This window comes from Bubalus kerabau, chromosome 14 (assembly GCF_029407905.1).
Source record: "Bubalus kerabau isolate K-KA32 ecotype Philippines breed swamp buffalo chromosome 14, PCC_UOA_SB_1v2, whole genome shotgun sequence".
Taxonomy (NCBI): domain Eukaryota; kingdom Metazoa; phylum Chordata; class Mammalia; order Artiodactyla; family Bovidae; genus Bubalus; species Bubalus kerabau.
In genome coordinates this window covers 83,643,560-83,654,884 of record NC_073637.1, presented here as the reverse complement: position 1 = coordinate 83,654,884, position 11,325 = coordinate 83,643,560, and the positions used below count along the sequence as shown (strand labels likewise).

General features: G+C 46.2%; 1 protein-coding gene across 7 annotated transcripts in view; it reads left to right on the top strand.

Annotated features, from left to right (window-relative positions):
* The first annotated feature begins 1,435 nt into the window (after positions 1 to 1,435).
* TAF2 (TATA-box binding protein associated factor 2) overlaps positions 1,436 to 11,325 on the top strand; it is a 91,070-nt gene continuing 81,180 nt past the window's right edge. For 6 of the 7 annotated variants that reach the window (XM_055546777.1, XM_055546775.1, XM_055546774.1 and 3 more), the window contains exons 1-2: positions 1,436 to 1,827; positions 2,451 to 2,504. In XM_055546777.1, coding sequence (XP_055402752.1) covers positions 1,744 to 1,827; positions 2,451 to 2,504 — 138 coding nt within the window. In that variant the 5' untranslated portion in view covers positions 1,436 to 1,743. Of the gene's footprint in view, positions 1,918 to 2,450; positions 2,505 to 11,325 lie in introns of all 7 variants that reach the window. The other variant, XM_055546773.1, reaches the window with a different exon arrangement.

Genomic DNA, 11,325 nt, shown 5'->3' with positions numbered 1-11,325 from the left:
AGCCTTTTTGCACCTGTGCGGTCAGGAAGTTTCCTTGACCTCAGGAATGGTCATCTTATCTCTATTCCAGCAGAGCTCAGCTTCTGCAACTAGCTTTGTCCTTGGAGTGTGGGGAAAACAAAGCTTCAGTTTTTCTCCACTTGACAGATACCAGCTGCCCAGCCCAGGGGCCCTTCTATCTCCTACCTCAGATATGCACTTTGGGATGAAATTTGCTTCCCATTCTTTCCTTAACCCAGTGAACTCTTTTTAACCCAATTGCATCTATCATGCTAAATATTGTCCATCTTCCATGCAAAATGGTATTAAAAAGTTTGTAATTCAAGAAGACCCTTTTCAATACTAATCCCCTGTGAAGAATACTAACAATAGTTTATAATCCTATAATGAAGGATACTGACACAGGTAATACTCAAAAACTACAAGTAATTTCTGGTTTTGGAATGCTTGATAAAGTTACTTTACATCTTTATTTTCCTAGTATGTTTTCCTTTAGACCAAAGTTCAAATTAATTTTAGCTAATGAACTTGTCATCAGGACAGTTGGAAAAGTTAAACCTGGTCTAAAGTTAAAAAAAAAAAAGTTAATGGATAATCCACAATTAATCAAGATTCAACTGTCACCGCAATTTACAACCGTTTTATTCCCATGCACATGAAATGCCGCCGCCTCCGCCAAGTCGCTTCAGTCGTGTCCGACTCTGCGACCCCACGGACTGCAGCCTACCAGGCCTCTCCATCCACGGGATTCTCCAGGCAAGAACACCGGAATGCGTTGCCATTTCCTTCTCCAATGCATGAAAGTGGAAAGTGAAAGGGAAGTCGCTCAGTCGTGTCTGACTCTTAGGGACCCCATGGACTGCAGCCCACCAGGCTCCTCCATGCATGGGATTTTCCAGGCAAGAGTACTGGAGTGGGTGCCATTGCCTTCTCCCTCATGAAATGCAGATGGCTTCAAAATGGTCCGGTGTTTCAGTAATTCTGCATCTGTATAATCCACTTATTTAATTAATTAATTTTTCAATAAATACCGAGGCAGCGATGCCTAGTGAGGACCTGAATTCGAGTTAGACTCCTTAAGGTGTAATCTCGTCTTTTCCAGCCTAAGTCACAGCTCCGGTGAGTTGAGGGTTCTTTTTAACACAGCGCCCGGAGGGACGCCTCCTGGTTTCCTAGGTCTCGGCCCTTGGCGCTTTGAAAACCTCGTCCCCATGCATTTCAGTGTTTGCGCTACATCTTTATTTCTCTAAAATTTAATGTTTCGCCTTTGCGTCCTGCTGTGTTCGCGTCATCCACAAAATATCTGTCAAGCTTCCACAGCTTCAACGGTTTTCAGCCGCCGTCTGCACTTTAAATGGCAAACGCAAACCCCGGTGCTCGCCAAGCCCCGCCCACGGACCACAAGACTTCCGGCTGCCGCCTTAGAGCCGCCCTACTTCCGCTGACGTCAGGAGTCAGAGGTGCCGAGAAAGATGTCGGCTGGCCGGCGCCGTTGGGCGCTTGTGTGGGGAGTGTCTCCGTGACAGGCGCTCGACGGAGACGACGGACGAGCCGAGTCCCCAGAGCGACTGTGAAGGGCGGCCGCGGCGGATCGAGCAGGGCCGGGCGTGGTGCCCACGGCGCCCCCGTCGCGGGCCGTGACTTTCGGGAGCGTGCGGGAACGGGGAGCGTCGGGTGCCCAAGGCCGGTGATGCCCCGCCGCCGCCCGGGAGGCCGGGAAGCCGAGCTCCGCGGGGCCCTTTTATGCCGCCGACTGGCTCTGACCCCGCCAGAATGAACAGGAAGAAAGGAGACAAGGGCTTTGAAAGCCCAAGGCCGTATAAATTATAAGTATTTTTTTTCTTTATCTCCCTTTCTTCTGGGGCTTCCCGGGTGGCTCAGATGGTTAAGAATCCGCCTGCAGTGCAGGAGATCCAGGTTCGATCCCTGGGTCGGGAAGATGCCCTGGGGGAGGGAAAGACTACCCACTCCGGTGTTCTTGCCTGGAGCATCCCAGGGACAGAGGAGCCTGGCGGGCTACCGTCCATGGGGTCACAGAGTGCACACGGCTAAGCGACTAACACTTCTAGGTTTGGTTTTCATTAGTTATGATTGATCAGTTTCAGTGATCGCTTGAAGCTGACTTGCTGGGCCTGGAAAGCCTAGTGGGAAACTGGAAGCCGCCCACAGGTTTGTAGGGCGAAAATGTTTTGAATGACAATGTAATTTCAGCAGATTTACTGCCCTTTACAGATTAATGGACCTTTTTCTTAAATTGCATTTTTGTCCAAAAAATTTTATTTTCGTGGCTGTTGCTGAATTTTAAATGAACAAGTTACGCTAATTTCTAGGGTTTTAGCATGAAAGATAAGTATGATTTTGAGCTGCTTAGAACACAGTTCTTGTTTACACTGGGATCGAATTATGCATTATTTAATAATTGAAATATTTTCTTTATTCTTTAATGTACAACCCATCAGGTCGTCTGCATCAACAACATAAACTTCCAGAGAAAATCTGTTGTGGTAAGTATGTTCTCAGCAGTTGTAAGAGAGAACAACAGCATGCTTTACAGTACTCAGAAACTTTCCACTCCGGGTCATGGGTTTTGAGAATAGATATGAATTAGAATTCAAACTTGTATGACTTCAAGAGCCATGGCCTTACTACTATACTAGCCAACACCTCAGTTCTCCCTTTCCTTTTTTCCTGTTTTCTGATAAAAATTTATTTCTCTTAGTATGTTGTGGAATATGGAAGTCTACATTACCAAACATTTTAGATTTGTGTATGAAACAGGAATAAGTCCCCAGTGAGATTTTTTTCTGTGAAAAAATTAAGGTTGATACACAAACTGACTTATTAAATTGACTGTTCAGAGGCTGCTTTTGTTTTTTGATTTTTGCCTGACCTTGTTTCCCTGGCATTGCTTTGTAGTAAAGTTCTAGATAAAGGTGTTTGAAACCTAGTAATTGCCCCCACCCCCCCCGGCCAATTTAGATGTACGGATTGTTATATCCATATGGATCGCTAAATCTGCATATATATATATATATCCATATATGATATATATCCAAATATCCATGTGGATTGATATATTTGTTCTAGGAACGCCGTTGATAGCCTAAGACCCAGGGTTATGAATCTGTGGAGCTCCCTTCTCTTCTATTTTCCGTTTCCTCTTTGTGCCTCTTGTTTGACCACCCTGACCAGCAGCCGGAAGGCTAGTGCCCAGTTAATGCATCTTCTTGGATACAGAGTAGGGTTAGAGGGCAGATTAGGAAGGGCAAAAGGAAGGTATCTACAGCAGTCTAACCCCTTTTGCCCCCAGATCATCCTCTCAATGGTTCTGTTTAGATGACAGTGTTCCCAGCTTAAGGAAGTCCCATCAGCTATTGTAGCATTAGCTATGTTGTGGCATTAGCAAACTACCTGTTTTTGTAAGTAAAGTTTTATTTGAACACAGCTACACCCATTTATTTATAAACTGTCTAAGGCTGCTTTGAAGCTACAATGGCAAAGTGGAATAGCTGTGAAACTGTGAGGCCTGTAATATCTATTTAGTCTCTGGCCCTTTAAGAAAAAGTTTGGTGATCCCTGAAGTAATCCATTTGTGAGAAGAAATGGCGGTTTCAGCATTTTTCCCACCTGAAATATTAGCTATCGCCTGTAATGGAAGAAAGGTGGGTAAAAAAATGTGAAAATTAGTTACTATAGCCTTTGCTTGCTTCAGTTGATATCAAGGTCAAAGTTGATGTACACAGCTTTCTTCCACCTATTCCGTTTTTCTCTTTCCTTTTGACAGCATTTCTTTTGGTCTGTCATAGACCTTCATTTTGCATCCTTGCTGGTTTTGACTTCATTTGGTTTGTTGCAGTTTGCCATTGATTAGGGCTATTCGTCAAGAGGACCTCAGAGGCCTTCCATTGAACCCCCTGAATTGCAAATGGAATTCTTGCTCCTGTTGTGTAACAGAATCACAGTTGCTGCTAGTCTTTCAGCCAGGACAGTGACCCCTTTCTGTGCCTGTTCGTTCAATGGCATGAGGAGCCTGAAGTGGCTTAGTCTCAGCTTCCACTTTAATAAAGCCGTGGCTCTGTGCCCTGGTGGATGTGTTCTTCTTTGGCCACTAGGCTTCTGAACGCCCCGAACACGAAGTCTTCAAGACAGGAAGCAAAATCCTTTCAGTGGCTTTTTGAAGCAGTAGTGAGCATAATCACTCCTGCTTTCGCCCCTTGGCTCCCAGGTCTGCTTGGCTGTGTGCAGAGATGACCTAATGTTACAACAGCGGCCACTGGTTTAGGATGGCCTCCTGTCGGAGCTCTCGGTTGGTGCTGTAGCTGAGCCTTCAGCAGTTGATCATGTTGGCCACTTGTGGATGAGAGGACAAAATTAACTTTGCATGTAAAATTTACGTGTAAATTCTGCCATACTTTTCTATACACATGGAAGTGTGTATGGGATAGTATGTTGACACGGATGGCTTTTTGTAAGTAAATTGTATTAATAGGGAAGGAAAATCTAGAGTATGTGTTTTTATAAGGATAAATTACTGTCTCCCGTCTACAATACCAGCTGTCTAACGTAGTCATTTTACTGCCGAGTGACTAACTGATGCTTCCTGGGAAGACCCCTGTTAGAAGCTGATTTTGAGCCTCTGCTGTGGGGAGGCGGGCACTCAGCATTGATGGTGGCCAGATCAGGCTTTGTTGGGGGCAGAGCATGTTGTTGGGTTCCTGCGTGGCCTCTGTTCTTGCCACCGTGACAACTTTGTGTTTTAGGGTGGCTAGGGAAAGAGTCTGTGGACATCTGCTGGCTAGATAGTCTTGCCAGTTGATTTTTGAGGCCCCTCCACAGTCTCTGAGGATGCCTCTGGTGGTCATTTATGTGATAATTTTCATATTATACCTACTCTGAGAAATTCATGTGTACACTTCCTTTTCCCATCACCCTCTTATTTTCAGTCTTTTAGTCTGTTCTTTCCACATTCCTAACCAGCTGGCCAACCTAGCACTGCCCCTGGCTCCCTGTAGAAGTGTGCTTGGGTCGTTTCTGCTTCCGCAAACACTGTGCCGCCTGTTGCGTTTGCTGGCGTCCTGCCCACAGCAGGGTTTGCTTGCACTGTGCTTCAGGACTGCACTTCAGTGAGAGGCACCGTCCATTTTCAACTGTGCTAGCCTGCTGTACAGACTTATGCATAATTCAGGCTTGTGTTTTGTCTCGTTATTAAACATGGGGAACTCTCCATGAGGTCATGGGTATGGATTGAGGGGAAGTGGAGATTCCATGGGAGCAAGTCTCTTTGGGTTCTGAGTCAGTGGCGCATGCTGTTTGCTTTTTGTGCCTTAGGAGCCTGCCTGGGCCTGGTCCGGAGGTGGTGTTTCCATTAAAAGGTGGCAAGCTGCTGCACGCACTCAGTTCATGATAGCCATTTCAGGTTAACAAAAACTACCTGAAATGTTTGGAAGTCCCATGGTCATGTGTTCGGTCTCTACTGCAGAGTCTAGTAGCAAAGCAGTAATTGCTTTGCACATAGAAAATAGTTGCTGGCAGAAGAGGCCACGGGTCTCCCCTGCGACCGCGGATGGCAGTGCGGTGTCATCCTGCTGGAGAACGCCAGGGTCAGCACAGCGCCCCTGTCTCCTGGCGCAGCCCAGCGCTGGCTCCGCTGAGTCAGACGGCCCGAGGCGGGCAGCATGGACCACAGCCTGGACCCACTGCAGAGCTCTTTCTTGTTCTGGACCTCTTCCAGAAGATGACAGTCTTAATGATTGCCTAGTAAGCGATATGCCTGAATGTATAGATTGCTTTCTGAATGCAAAGAAGCCTCCCAGTTTTCCTGCCTTCTTTTTTTCCCCTCTTGGTGGGAAGTGCAAAGTGCAGTAACTTTCACTTTAGGTTTATTTTTGTGTGCCTCAGACCACTGGAACCTTAGAAGCTCTATTGATGTGACAGTCCCCTGAACGTCCATGAGATTTAACTCTCAGCCTCTGCCATCCGTGTGTTTTCTAGTAAGGCGGATCGAGAACTTGCTCTTCCTTTCTCACCAGGTCCAGGTATTGTAATGTTGTCAGTATAACATACCAGTGTGATTCACTTTGGGCTACCCTGCAGTCAGGACACCTTTGAACTTTGTTTTGACTGAGCAGAGAGTTGAGAGAGTTACTAGATGATAGGGATGAGGTTCTCATGTCTAGAATTCTGTTTTTTTTCCTGATGGGAATTGAGGGGCAATAAATGGCTTGATAATTCATGGCAATATTTGCTACCAGGAGCTGTGCTGATTTGCTGCAGAGTATCACTTCTGCAAACGTGGTTGTGGTTGTCAAGTTTGTGATAGTTCACGATCATTCTGCAAGACCAGCTTGGCTTTTGCACTGGCCAAATAGCTGAGTTAAATGAAGGTGGACTAGGCGGCGTCCGCGGCTCTGCGGGCGCTGATCTCTGCCACTCCCAGAGGCGTCAGGTTGTGCTGAAGGGGAAAGGTGGCCTGTTGGTGTCCACTCAGTGCTTCCACCGTAGACCTCACTCAGAGAGAGATCAGAGAATGACTGTGAGGTTTGCCAGTTACTCAGATGTATCCTGTATGTTTGGACTGCGTAATAAACACCAGGCCTACCCTGAGATAGATGTGGGAACCCCTTAAACCCCTTTATTACTTGACCTCCAGAGGTCGCCAGTCTGGGGAATTCCCTAGCAGTTCAGTGGTTAGGACTCTGCCTTGTCACTGCCAAGGGCCCAGGTTCAATCCCTGGTCAGGGAACTAAGATACCATAAGCTACACTACCTGGCAAAAACAACCCCCCTCTGTACCCTCCCCCACAACACACACACACACAGACACCACCCCCACCCCCGACTTCCAGTCTGCCTAGTGAACTGTTGTAATGTTCTGGGACTCCAGGAATTACTGTCAGTTCTCAACCAAAATATAGTTAACTCCAGGAAAAGGGCAAAAAATAATTTATTTGAGGTGACATAGAAGTTAAGATTTAAAAGAAAGATAGGAGAGAGTTGAACATGTTTGTAGGCGTGGGGGAAAGTCCTGTGAGAGGAGAGATTATGGTTACAGGAGAAGGTGATTAATAGAGCATGGCTTCTGAGAACACTACAGAGTGTGGCCTCTAGCAGAGGAGTGGAAGGAACTCTTCAAAACAGGAGGAGGAGATAGGCGCGTGTAGCCGAAGGGCGAGAGACGATAGTTGACACAAGAGTGGTTCAAGGTAAGGATCTTAGACGGCCAAGGAAGATAGCAGCCCTGAAAACACCAGGGAGGGTTTTAGAGAGAGACTGGAGGCGGCCAAGGAGTGAAGCGGGCCATGGGGTCTGCAGGAGGGCTGGCGGGAGCGACAGGCATTGCGGACACTCAGGCTTAAAGTGTCCACGCCGGGGCCATGCTGAGCGGTGATGGGGGGCCTCCCAGTGTGTGGTCTTGACTGCTGTCCCAGAAGGGCTGTGAAGGTAGGAGCTGAAATGCAGGAACTAGAAGCAGTGTTCCTGCTGGGATCAGCTGTGTCTGCGTCCATCTTCCAGCGTGACGGCTGAGATGGGTTAGAAAGGGAACTTGGAACTTTCAGTGCATATTGGGGAATTGGGGTGATATTAATGAACAGAGGATGGATGGTGTTCAGTGCGGCGTGAACGCATAGGAGAAGCAGCAGAATCTAAGAAGGATAACAAAAGCTTTCACTGGATGCCAGCTGTGATTTTAAGTGCTTTCCTTGTTTTAAATTGCTCAGTTACAATAACACCAAAAGGCAGGTAGTATTGCTATTCTTGTTTTGCAGATGAGGAAACTGAGGTACGGGCTTCCCAGGTAGCTCAGTAGTATAGAATCCTCCTGTCAGTGCAGGAGACAACAAGAGACGCAGGTTCAATCCCTGGGTCAGGAAGCTCCCGTGTAGTAGGACATGGCAACCCACTGCAGTATTCTTGCCTGGAAAATTCCATGGACAGATGAACCTGGCAGGCTGTTAGTCCATGGGGTTGCAGAGTCGGACATGACTGAGTACACCACCACCACCAGAAACTGAGGTATAGAGAGCTGGAGGAACTTAGCTCACGCTCATCCAGCTACTGAGTAGTGGGGCTGGGGCCTTAAGAACGCGAGGACACCGTTCTGCCCTCGCTCTCACAGCCTGTGCTGCGTGAAAGCCTGAGTAAAAGAATGTATAGCTTCTTTTCAAAGGGGAATCAAGAGATGTTTCATCTAAGGTGGGGAAGTAAAGGAGCTTAAGAAAAGGTGCTAGAGGGACTGGAGGAGGAGGGACTCGAGGAGGGCGGTTGGGGTCAGCTGCTGGGGCGGGAGCAGGAGCAGGAAGAGGGAGCAGTTAGGAGCCCTGGAGGTTGCGTCCTGCTCCAGTTGGGGCTGCCCTGCCGGAGCTGCGGCTGCAGGGTTGCAGGCCAGGTGCAGGTCAGGGCTCTAGGTGGTGTCAGAGGCCTGACGACTCAAGGGGGCTGGGCTTTCCCTATCGTGACCAAGTACACCATTCACCGTTTCATTACTGTTAGCCTTAGTTTAGAAAGCCAAAGCTTATTCTTCTGTCTCATGTAACTACTGCTTGACAGCAGTTTCCATAATCTTTTGTGGTTCATTTTTGATGTTATCTTAGTTTTGCTTACAGTCTTTCAGCTAATCCAGGATCATTCATGTCAATTGGTCATGATTGCCAATGAAGGGAATTTAGATCTTTCTACAGTTGCTCACAGTTTAACACCTTTCAACTCAGAGACTTCGTCAGTGTTACTGCTTCTGCTTTTTTTGTTCTTATCTGCTTCCAGGCAAGTAGATCTATTCAGATGGTCTAATTTAAAGATGTATGACTGTTATTTGTCAGTTGGGGGAAAGGGGGCTCTACACGGGCTTTTGAGTGGTTGGGCTAAATTTTATCTAAAAAAAAAATTCGTGCATATTACTGAAAAGCATTGCACTGCAAGACATTGTGGCATAGTGGGGGCCATTTGCGATCATGTAGATGTGGGTGTGAATCTCAGTTCTCCATGTAGTAATGATCTAATTTTCTTAATCCTTAATCTATAAACTAATATTTATCTCTTGAAGTTGTTAATGAGATTAAAATACACAAAAGTGTCTAGTGTAATGTGTGACATATCAGTTCAGTTCAGTCGTGTCCAACTCTTTGCGACCCCATGAATCACAGCACACTGGGCCTCCCTGTCCATCACCAACTCCTGGAGTTCACTCAAACTCATGTCCATCAGGTTGGTGATGCCATCCAGCCATCTCATCCTCTGTCATCCCCTTCTCCTCCTGTCCCCAATCCCTCCCAGCATCAGAGTCTTGTCCAGTGAGTCAACTTTTCACATGAGGTGGCCAAAGAATTGGAGTTGGAGTTTGAGGATCAGTCCTTCCAATGAACACCCAGGAATGATCTCCTTTAGAATGGACTGGTTGGCTCTCCCTGCAGTCCGAGGGACTCTCAAGAGTCTTCTCTAACACCACAGTTCAAAAGCATCAATTCTTCGGCACTCAGCTTTTTTCATGGTCCAATTCTCACATCCATACATGACCACTGGAAAAACCATAGCCTTGACTAGACGGACCTTTGATGGCAAAGTGATGTCTCTGCTTTTTAATATGCTATTTCCTTCCAAGAAGTAAGCGTCTTTTAATTTCATGGCTGCAATCACCATCTGCAGTGATTTTGGAGCCCAAAAAAACAAAGTCTGACACTGTTTCCACTGTTTCCCCATCTATTTCCCATGAAGTGATGGGACCAGATGCCATGATCTTAGTTTTTCACTCTCTTCTTTTACTTTCATCAAGAGGCTTTTCAGTTCCTCTTCACTTTCTGACATAAGAATGGTGCCATCTGCATATCTGAGGTTATTGGTATTTCTCCCGGCAGTCTTGATTCCAGCTTGTGCTTCTTCCAGCCCAGCGTTTCTCATGATGTACTCTGCATAGAAGTTAAATAAACAGGGTAACAATATACAGCCTTGACGTACTCCTTTTCCTATTTGGAACCAGTCTGTTGTTCCGTGTCCAGTTCTAACTGTTGCTTCCTGACCTGCATATAGGTTTCTCAAGAGGCAGGTCAGGTGGTCTGGTATTCCCATCTCTTTCAGAATTTTCCACAGTTTATTGTGATTCACACAGTCAAAGGCTTTGGCATAGCCAATCAAGCAGAAATAGATGTTTTTCTGGAACTCTCTTGCTTTTTCGATGATCCAGCGGATGTTGGCAATTTGATCTCTGGTTCCTCTGCGTTTTCTAAAACCAGCTTGAACATCTGGAAGTTCACGGTTCACGTACTACTGAAGCCTGGCTTGGAGAATTTTGGGCATTATTTTACTAGCGTGTGAGATGAGTGCAATTGTGTGGTGGTTTGAGCATTCTTTGGCATTGCCTTTGGGATTGGAATGAAAACTGACCTTTTCCAGTCCTGTGGACACTGCTGTTTTCCAAATTTGCTGGCATATTGAGTGCAGCACTTTCACAGCATCATCTTTTAGGCTTTGAAATAGCTCAACTGCATCTGAATGCCGAGTTCCAAAGAATAGCAAGGAGAGAGAAAAAAGCCTTCCTCAGTGATCAGTGCAAAGACATAGAGGAAAACAACAGAATGGGAAAGACTAGAGATCCCTTCAAGAAAATTAGAGATACCAGGGGAACATTTCATGCAAAGATGGGCTCGATAAAGGACAGAAATGGTATGGACCTAACAGAGGCAGAAGATATTAAGAAGAGGTGACAAGAATACACAGAAGAACTGTACAAAAAAGATCTTCATGACCCAGATAATCACAATGGTGTGATCACTCACCTAGAGCCAGACATCCTGGAATGTGAAGTCAAGTGGGCCTTAGAAAGCATCACTACGAACAAAGCTAGTGGAGGTGATGGAATTCCAGTGTAATACACAGTAGTGCTTAATAATAGCCCTTATAATTAATTGTTGTAATCTTGTTCTCTATGGTTATTGCCTGAGTTTTATTTTAGATATTCCTGGGATTTTCAGCCCTTGAAATGTTACTGTTTCATGCCCTCCCATGTTTTGTGTTTTCAACCCAGAATATTAAACTCACTGGACATAACATTCTATGTTTCACTGGTCTGTCTTTCCCATTTGATTCAGCTCAAGAGGGTAGTGGACAGTGGATGTAACTGTCTCTCATGTCTTGTACATGCTTCAGATAGCTTGCTCACCACCAGGCTGAGGTGGTAGAACTGTATGGCCTTTGGGACTGCTTGGTAGAAAATCATCCAGCACTTTGAAGTGTCTGCTGCTCTTGGAGGCTGCAGTAGGTTTTTTCCTCCTTGCCTGAATGTTTCTTGTAACTCTTGTTACGTCACGTGTCCTGATTTACCTCCCATGAGCAGAG